The 10661-nt window shown below is 39.9% G+C and overlaps 1 protein-coding gene across 1 annotated transcript; it reads right to left on the bottom strand.

Moving 5' to 3' along the window:
- Positions 1-874: 874 nt before the first annotated feature.
- On the bottom strand, positions 875-10011 carry RAB27B (RAB27B, member RAS oncogene family). The gene is made up of 5 exons (XM_010583041.1): positions 9859-10011; positions 6818-6903; positions 3980-4083; positions 2473-2596; positions 875-1064 (listed from the first exon to the last, which is right to left on the bottom strand). Exons 1-5 carry the CDS (start codon positions 10009-10011, stop codon positions 875-877), a joined length of 657 nt encoding a protein of 218 aa, XP_010581343.1.
- Positions 10012-10661: the final 650 nt, after the last annotated feature.

The following is a 10661-nucleotide window of genomic DNA, read 5'->3' as shown; positions in this document are numbered from 1 at the left end:
GGATAGTTTCCTTAAGTTCAGGAGGGAAGAATATTTTTTGCTAATGGTAAGAAGTTGTTTCATAAAATATAGTTTATCTCTGCTCCCATACATTATACTCTCTTCTTTATAAACTGTCCCTGCAGCATCAGAATCCCTCTCCATACTTTTTCTCATAACACTCCAATCCCTGCTTGGATTATTGGCAACACAAGCAATGCTGCACAATTCCCTGATAATTTTTTTTTCAAATCAAATGCCCTACTTCCTCCCCCCAAACCCAAAATACACACACACAAGCCCCCTCCACCCCCCCCCAACCACCGTCTCAGTGATTCAGTCAGGACGGATTCACAGCATTGCTTACTCTGTGCAAGTTTTTCTTAATAGGCCACAAAATCTTTTGTATCTCTGCCTTAGAAAACACATGGTCCCTGATGCAGATTAAGAATTATAAAGAAACAGGATTCGGTGGAAAAATGGCACAGACCTAGAAAACCACCCACCTCCATTTTAATTTTAATATCCAGTGTATGCAGATAATAGGTTCTTTCCCTCCTTTTTTTTAAAAAAATAAAGCTACTTTCCTCTATTCAGTATCCTGATCACACAAAAAAACAAAGATGAGGGCTAGGGGAAAAGGAGTGGGGAAGAGAGGTGGGAGAGTTTTCCATGAAGATGGCACTGTATCAGGAAGAATCATTTCAGCACAAGAGCCTCACTGAGACACAGTTTTTCATTTTAAACCAGTTCTTTGGAGAAAAATGCACAATCCAATAAAACAACGTAACTTTGCTTCTGTGCATGGCTCAAGAGAGCTGGTTTGAATTTGGTGGTAGGTCAGCCATATTCTGATGAAATATTTTCATTGGTTCTCACAGTTTAGAGGTGATGTTTAGCAGGCACACTTTTTCTCCTCCGGTTTTGCTGAATCTAGCTTGCCCGAGCTGCCTCCGTTGGCTGTGTCGGAGACCTGTGTCTTGTCCACGCACTGCTCCATACGCTTCATTATCAAGTCCAGAAGCACGTCCACAGCCTTCTCCACATTCTGTCCGGTAGCAGCACTTGTTTCAAAGTACGGTATGCTACAGTGAAAAAGAAAAGGTTTGCTGGAGAGATTTTTAAGACAACCAAGTCTCGACTCTTTGTAAGACTCTCAGTGCAGCTACCAATGGTGGGTTTGGTGGCAATGAAATGAATGGGACAGACTTCTGGTTTGTTGTGACTTAATTTCCTTGCTGGGCAGAACCCAAACTCCTGTTCCCAGCACATGGTGTCATGACGACACGAGCACAAAAACGCCACATTAATTTACAAAACTTATCCTGGCATTTTGACTTCAAATTGCAATTAACATCAGCACAAACCTTGGCTGAAAAAGTCTTTCAGGTAACCAGAAAGTCTATTTTAAAAAGAAACCTAGGTCTGCATTACAGAAAGTTTCAGGGACCACAGAACATACCAGAAACCTTTTTTTTTTTAGGCAGATAGTTACAGCTATTGCTATTTAGCTGTCCCTGTAAGTACTATCTCCCTCCCTTCTTTCTTACTTATAAGCACAACTGAACTTAGCTGTTTCCATTCTGAAATTCCCTTTGAATCTAGAATATTGCCTTCCAAATCATCTTTTTCAGAAGATTATCAATTGTTCCAGCACTTCCATCATACAAAATCTGGCATGAGCTACCTTCTCCTCAGTGTCACTGTCCTCCTTTACCTGGCTGCAGACAGCTTTTTAACACTTTTATTATTTTTAAGCCTAATTTGCTTACTATTCCTCACAGTCTCTCAGGCCATCTTCTGCTGCTGGCACAGTTCTCTCTGAACATCCCTCATTGCATAGTAAAGGCAACTAAGGAAAAAAACCCAAACACATTCTTTTCGCCCACAGCACTATTTACTAACTATATTAAGTATCAGCCAATTTATCCAGTTACAGGACACTCGGCAGGTGTTTTTAGTGCAAAGAAATGTAGAAACCTCACTAGAACAAGGCAGCAGCCATTAACAGCTTTATTATCCATCAGGAAAAAACAAATAAATTCAGTGCCACTGCACACCTAGAACCTGACCAAAATCCACAGGTGTCTCCACTGCCAAATTAACTAGACAAGCAAGCTATAAATGTTGTTAGTTATTTAGTTCATGATACTGAGTGTTCATCTGCCTTTGGTATACTCTGTCTTGAACTCTCAGGACAAGCCAATATCCCAAGAATGTAGTTCTTCTAGTTAGAATGTTTCATTTCAGCCTTATTTCTCATGTTGTAATATTTTGGCCAAACTACTAGAACATTGTGTTTCATTCTATTTCCTATTCAAACAGCTTGATCTGAAAGTGTGACAAGTAGAATATCACTATAGGTGTATGTGATATTGCAATGCCTACAAATCTTAAGAGTTTGTAAGTATACCTGCAAGTATCTCTAGACAGTCATCAGCTACACTTACAACAGTTACAGACTAAATTTAGCTTCTGTCATAATTTGCTTACCCATATTTGTCTGCCAGATCTTTTGCTTGCCTTTCGTTTACCTCCCTTTGGTCTGATAAATCAGCTTTATTACCAATTAAGACTATATCTGGATTCTCGCAATATGCATTGGCTTGCAGCTGACCTAGAAGCAAAAATAAACAGAGTTAAGAGAATGTTGGAAGTGCCTTAGAGACCAAGATTGTTGACAAAAGAATTCAAAATACCTTTCTTGCTCCCCACCTCTAAATATCCTAGACTAACCAGCCAACCACTTCATGCCAAACACGTTTCCTTATCGTACATTTACTTGCTAAGGGGAATTTTTCAAAATAGGAAGTAGAAATGGTACTAGAAAATTATTTCCAGTATTTATTTTACCAACATACAACCAGACTTAACAGCAATGAGGTGCACTAAACCCACTGCTTTAGCAGAGAAGAACCTCCATCAGCCAGAACTTTTATTCTACAAGACTCATAAGGACATTGAGGAAGTACAAGCAACATCCCACATCATCTGCAAATGCAGCTCTTAAGGAGTTTAGGACAAAGTCCTCAATTGTGTTTTTCTCTTGTATATACTCAATGCAGTTTTATCCATTTGAAGATCCAGGCACAAGTACTGTCCACAGCCTCACCCCTCATAAGTAACTGTACACAGCCATTTACTTACACTTGCCTCGATCCCGAGGGGCCTGATTTGAAAAGGTGCAGTATACACCAAAGAAATTAGAGACTCAGCTTACTAAGCAGTGGAGGACTGGGATAACAGGGATTGTTTAGTGGGAGGAAGGAATCTCTAAACAAGGTAGAGTTGTTTTCACAAAGCTATCTGGATTCTCACATTATCCCCACTTCAGCGTGTTTGCTGGAAAACTGCCAGCTGGACATGTACTGGCCTCTGTCCTTCCAGCACTCTAAATACCCTCAATTAAAAACAAACGTTAAGAACTTAACCTTTGTTTCACTTTTATTCTAGCCATTGTCTGAAGGAAAACCAACAACAGCAAACACAATGCGCTTTCAAACCAAATCCTCAAAACTCAATCTTAATTTTTATTTAAGCCTCAAAGCAGACAGGAAGGGATCACATTCTGCTTTGCAAATGGAAAACACACCATGAAGATAACAGCAATATCCAAAATACAGTTTCTGAGCTTCTGTATATCATCTAAAATATGGGGTATGGCCAAGGAAATGTCGAATGCCATGAATTTTCAAGAGGCAACAGATTTATTCAAATTGTACCAAATCCAAACAAGATTATCAAGAATATGCCCAAAACAGTCTATCATGGAGGAAAAAAAAAAAAAAAAAAGAAAAAAGCATGTATCTTTCCAATTTGATGAAGCTGTCACCTGAAATTAAAGGCTGCAAGTACCCCAATTACAGCTGCACTAGACATAACTACTTTATTTGAGCATTTTCCAGCTCACAAATGATGACACACATAAAGCCTAGAAGCCTAAAATACACAAGAAAGCTTCAAGCCAACCAATAAATCCAAGCTCTATGGTTCTACTTACTCATCCAATTTCTGACATTTAAGAAGCTCTGTTGACTGGTGAGATCAAACATTAGTAAGAAGCCCATAGCATCTCTGAAAAACGCTGTGGTGAGACTTCGAAATCTGAAGGTGGAAGAAAAAAAGACAACATAGCTCTATTAATACGAAGTGATCTCTAAGGTAGCACTTTTCTGGCAAGCCTGAACTGAGTAAAGGAAAAAGAGATAAAGTAAAGCTTTTCTGAATTGCTTGTGTAAAAATTCTGTTTAAAAATTCTCTTGAAATCTGAAGAGTCTGCAAGATTTAGTGGACATACATTGCCTTGGAAGTAAAACCAAAAGAAAATAGTCTTTGACTTTCATTTTAGCTATGATGCATCACACCAGTCAACATTTATTAATCAGTGTGTTAGTAATTTACCAGAGGAAGCTTATATGTGAGAATATAAACATTGTCAGTGAGTAACCTATTAGTCCAAATTCTGCCTGATTTAACCGAGAGCGAGACAGAGACAGAGAGAGGAGGTTGGTTAAAAGAAAAAAGATACTGAAGCATTTAGTGTATCACAGATCACAGTGATAGAAATGGATTCACCCATAGAGATTACACACAGTCAATAGATGTGCCCTACTCTATATAGTCAATATTGAAGAAAACAAAGGAAGAGTAGGTGGCTGTTTACATGCCTTTGATTGTTTGATGTGACTATCTGCTGGGAAGCTCAGCTAAAAGGAAAAGGTAACCTTTCCTTGCAGAGCTCTAGACACACATGCACTCTGTAAGCAGACCTGCTTAAGTGTGCGTTCACAAGGGACATTGTTTACAGGCTTCCTCCAAAGCTATGGAGCTGGATGAAACTACAAATCATGAAATGGAACTCTGTCTGTCACCAAAAGGTCACAAGGCTGTTCAAATCAGGAACGTGAAGAAAGTCCACATAATATGAAAACATTCAGACAGTGCTGGAAAACTGTGCAATGCCACTCTGGTGTTCTCCATATCACAGGGATCTATCACATCACAAAACAGCACTATATAATCTCACACAAACCAGCAGTACCAGAAATAGTAACTGATATTTTACGCCACACATCTGTGAAAATTAAAAAAACAGCTCTCCACAGAAACATGTCAGATACCTGACACTACTTTTAGTGTTTCTTTTCAGGAAAAAAAAAGTCACCTCAAAATGTTTATTCTCTTGCCAAGGGTATACACAAATGGTGTTTGAGAGTAAGGGAAAGGGATGCAAAGACAAAAAAGCTTTCTTCTGCTTCTCATCCAGCAACCCCTCCCACACGGTATTTGCACTGCTTACTCTGGAAACCTGAAACCTGCCTCATCACTACTTTCCTTCTTCCCCACTGGGCAAATGGTTCAGTCCACTGCTCTTCACTACACAGCAAATAGGTGTGCATCGCATCTTCTTCCCTTGTTGACAGATGACATCAGCAGTCATACTGAGGGCAACCTCACACACTTTATGATAGCAAAATTCAGTGTATGTAACCAACCCGGGGAAACTTAAGAAAGCCATTCGCACACTTCCCCTTTAAAAAAAATAACAGGATCACATTTAATAGTGACAAGTCAATAAAGTCTTTGGGAAGAACAAACAACTGTGCACACAGAAGATGGGTAACACCTGGTTAGATAAAAGAATCCTTCTGCAAAGGAGGATGCTGGTCAGTGATGAACCTAATACATGTCAACCATGGTATGCTGCTGCAAAGAAGACAAACACAACCAAGCCATAGAAGTAAGATAAGAAGCAATTCTTTCGTACTACTCAGGACTGGTAAGACTTGAACTAGAATTCTCCATCCCACTTGCATGCTGGTCGTGAGAGAGGCTGAAACGAGCCCAGAGCAGTACAGAACAGAAAGCTTGCTCATCACAGAAAAGTCTGACCAAGCCCAGAGCACAAACTAGAGAGGACTTAAGGAAGGCATCAGGCTGCTCAGAACCTTGTCCACTTGAGTTGTGAGCACCTGTGAGAACACAGACTGCACAGCCTGTGAAAGCAACCTGCTCCAGGGCTTAACCGCTACCACGGTCAACACTTGTGTCCTTCTAATTAGCTGGAATATCCTTGCTGCTGCTTGTGACCACTGCCTCTTGCCCTTCAGCTGTGAGCCTGAGAAGAGTCTGGCTCTGTCTTCTCCCCACTAGGTAGATGAAGACAGCAATTAGCTTCCCCTTAGTCTTCCTGCCTTCAGGCTGAACAAACTTAGCCCCCTCAGCCCTCACCAGATCATTGTATGCCTCTGCCTCCTGACGTGGTCTAATGGCACTCCACAGGACTTCAGTTTATCAGTACAAAGCATCCCACAAATGGAAATGATACTCCAGATGTGGCCTCAGAAGTGCTGCATAAAAAGGAATAACCACTTCCCTCAGCCTGACAGCTACACATGTGCTAATGCAGTCCCGTATCAGCACCTTTATCAAATACACCTTACCATCCAACCTAACAGAAAAGATGTGAAATACGAGAACAGGACAGTTAGGTAGATTATACAGTATCTTCCAGAGGAGATTAAGAACATATTATGAAGCCAAAAACCAGTACAAAACAAAACGAAAGAGCTAACCAATGACCCAATAACTCCCGTGTGCCGAAAACAAGGCAGCCTGCTGCCAAGGCAGAAGGAGACCACCTTCAGTTCTTCCAGTCCTATTCTCTGAGATCCTGATCACTGCATCAAAGCAGTGTCAGAAAAACTTTATTTCTGGAAGATATTTTCCTTATCCTAAAATAGGAAGATTTTTGAGATTTTTTTCACCTGAATGGACTAATGGTCTACCCAGAAATGTGAAAAACTCAGAACTGCCTTCCAATGACTGGAACTGTTACCTTTCCTGTCCAGCTGTGTCCCAAAGCTGGAGATGGACTTTGAAGGCTTTTCCTGGAGATCCATTTGGTCCTCTGCTGTTGTATACCTGAAGAGAGAGTCAAATCAGCACAGCCATACAGCTCACATTGAAATCCATTGCGTGGGTCACAGACATATATTTTGTGCAAGCAATAAGTAAGGAGTAAAAGTTCAGTCCTTCAGTAAAAGCTGACTCTTACCTCTAAAAGCCACTTCAGAGAGCTGCTTATAATATTTAAAAAACCCAGGAGCCACATGAAACGTCTGTGAAAGCTGCACTTTAAAGATAATTTGGTCATATTCAGTACTTCAAATTAGATACCAATTCTTTAAAACTTGGCATAACATTGTGCTGAGCAAGCTGTCTGTGTTCAGTTTCATTGCTGTTCTTGAAAAATTTACAGCTGGCTGACAGGATTAACCACTATTATACAAAGCTATTTTTCATTCATTAACTTCTGTTGGACATTAATGACTTCCTTACTAACTGCAACTGAAAACTCATGGTGCTTAAAGAAATCACTGTGACCTTTTGTTGGGGCTCAATTCTTTATTAAACAGCAACAGTGTTGCAGTAAAAGACAAAAGGATGAAGTAAGCATGAGTCGGTTTTGTTATCTGAGGTAGTTTAGCAGACTCTCAGCAATTTTAAAAGCAGGCAAGTATTGCCCTTGCATTTAGATCAAGAGAATGTGGACTTTATGGATATGCATGTATCCAGAGGCTGCACTGACCTTACCCGGGGAAGTGGAACACTTCCTCACCTGCCCTCCCTGGGCTGTAAAATACAGTGTTCAGTTCTCCTGCACAACCAAGTTAATATTAATTGGGAGCTGGACTAGCTGACCTCTGGAGGTCCGTTCCAGCCTAAACTATTCTGTGATTCCGTGGACTTATTTAAACTGTTGTCATTTTAACAGGTAGCTTCTGACTGCAACATGCCTTTCTTTCCTTTGTGGCAGGTGCCTGATCTGAAAACCAGAAAAGAATCAATGAATTAACCACACCACATTTATGAATTAAACTGGTTTGCTGGAGCACGTTCCTGTAGTATTTAGCATGATAAACAAGGAATCTCACAGGATCATTTTTTAATATGACTTTTACACAACCAAAACCCACATATTTAACCTTTTGGCTCTCTTTCTTAGAATACAATTTATTAGATAGATCTTCAAGATATTTCAAAGCTGGTAATTTCATGTAAGATGTAGTTTCTCCCACAGTTACAAACTATCTTTCCCCAAAATGGACAGTAATGGAAAATTACGGAAGAAAACTGTCTGCAACCTTTAGCAGAAAGTTCAACCCTCTGGAAGGAATCCAGCACCCATGTTCGAAACACATTAATGAGCATCTGACCAGCCAGAGGAGGAGTATTCTGGTAATTTGCATGTTCAGACACTTCCTTGCAATAAAATTGTGCTTTTAATATTTTACTCTTATTACATCACTGCAATCCCCCAGTGCAGAGAAGGAGCCAGGTTCCACTGCAGCCTGAACCTGGCCTGGCCTCCACTTAACTGGCCTGAACTTGCCTAGCGCTGATTACAAGTAATTTAAGACATAATCCCAGTCCATGGTTCTTTTATTCAGAGGACCCCTGAATCCCCATCTCCCAGGCAGGGCCTGCACATCCCCTGCACCATGGCAAAACTGAATTCACAGCAGCAGCCACAAATACTGGCAGTCATGAAAAAGTTGCCAGGGAAGATGAAGGTGAATGGGGAAGTGATGCCCATCTTTTCATGGTACTCTAGGGAAATTGACATGACCTTAAAAGCACATGAAATGACAACACATGATCAACATGCTTTATATTACCAAGACACGTGTTTTCATTCAACTGCTTCAAAATTGGGAAATGTTATAATAATAATTAATAATAAATATTGTAATTTATTTTTAGTTCTTACGTTAACCTGATGGAGGGCTGAGAAGCACTTAATTTTGTTGAAACTGAATAGTGTAAAGTTTTGTCAGCACTCGAGTTGTCAGGTACAAGGAAGAGCTCACCAGCTGCTCTCCTTTTTAGGCTGAAAAGTTCGCCACAAGCAGCAGTTCTTCTGCCAGCTTACTCATCTCTGCACTGTCAACACTTCCAAGGACGTTTCATGCAAAACTCTTGAAGTGTTTCATTTAAGTTAAAAAGAAGCACATTTAAAGACGTCTCCATCTCTGAACTGGGCAAGTTATTTACATTTCTTTTCATTAAAGAAATTACTAAAATAATTGTCCAGGGTCTAATATCTTGTATTTATTACGATTTTACTGATCAAGCTAGAAGGATTCTTATTAGAAAGCTGAATTTGTCCCTATATTTAGCCTGTATCAGTTGTCAGGATCTATGAACAGATACATTAGTCACCTTAAATTAAAACAAAATGACTGTGGTCTCATAGCCACAAAAAGCATCTGACTGACACTACAGAAGACTCTCATCTTCTATTTAACATCAAGAAACAAAAGCATGGGAGAGCAGGCTTGCACAGCTTGCATTAAGCAGCACATCGATCCTAACCTACGAGGACTCCTGATCACAGGCTCAGTATGCTCAGCCTCCAGCCTTGCTGCTGGCAGAGACTCAGAGGAGCAGCATGGTCCAGCTGGTGGAACCGCTTCTTGTGCCTTCGCTAGTTTACTGTGTGACCTGGAAGTAAGCTGAAACCTCTGTTCTTCTGTAAGTCTCCATCTCTTCAATTTAAATTATGAGTTTGGGGGACAGAGTTACTTCTAGTCACAAACACACCTCATTCACTAGCACTATGGAAACCTGCTCTAGGAAAGATCCTTTTATACCAATATGCAATAAACCACTTAATCCAACATCAGGATAAGGATAATGGCGTTTTCCCCCTTTATCCAGTTCCTAATTATGAGTTGCTTAAACCAAAAACTAGACAAGGAAAAGCATTATCAACACATGTTATGCCCCACAGTAGAAGAGGCAATACATATTTACATAAAACTTGTTCTCAGCAGAAGTGAATTTAAAAAAAAAGTTTCATATGAGACAACTTACCACTCGTTTTTCCCGAAAATCTATCCCTACTGTTGTGATGAATTTTGGATTAAATTTGTTGTCGGTGTATCTGTACAGGAACGTTGTTTTTCCAACCCCAGAGTCTCCAAGGGCCAGGAGCTTGATCAGATAATCATAGTCTCCATCAGTCATAGTGCTAATTTTTAGGAACCTATGTAAAGAGGAGAAAAAAAAAAAAGATTTAATGATAACAACCCCCCCTTTCTGCTTGTTTCTGCCTCATTTCTATTTTTGTTCATTTAAACACTGCTGCCTGTGCTCAGGGTTAAAAGTTATGTTTGTGTGTTTTGAAAAACGCTAACACAAAGCTGCAGTCAAACTCCCAATTTCAGTTCAGGTGCCAGGAGATAATACAACTTACACTTTCAATTTGCTAAACAAAAAAAATTGAAGCTTAGAATGGTAGACTTTGGCACAAAAAGATTATTTTTGTTCTGAGGATGACAATAAGACCTATAATGAACATAGGTATGAAACCTAGGGCTAAATCCTTCTGCTCAAAGTATTTTGTTATGAGTTTGAAGAAAAAGGGTAGTGCAGAAATAGGACTGAAAAGGAAACTCAGACATGGCAAGGACCATTCTCAGGGCTCAAACTCTAATCAGTATTACATTGCATTAGCAGGGCTATGTATTTCCACCCTGAAAGAAATACTTTTCCCCCTAAGATAATTAATTAAAAAAGCAGAGTAAGCAATTATCCCAGGGCCACTGTTAATAAAAGGAGAGAGCTCAAATGCAGTTTACTCTCTAGTATAACCAGATGAACCCACAGCTGCCTTG

Source organism: Haliaeetus leucocephalus, unplaced genomic scaffold (assembly GCF_000737465.1).
Source record: "Haliaeetus leucocephalus isolate CR32 unplaced genomic scaffold, Haliaeetus_leucocephalus-4.0 Scaffold866, whole genome shotgun sequence".
NCBI lineage: Eukaryota > Metazoa > Chordata > Aves > Accipitriformes > Accipitridae > Haliaeetus > Haliaeetus leucocephalus.
Note: the sequence above shows the minus strand (reverse complement) of the source record. Positions and strands in the feature narration are given on the sequence as shown.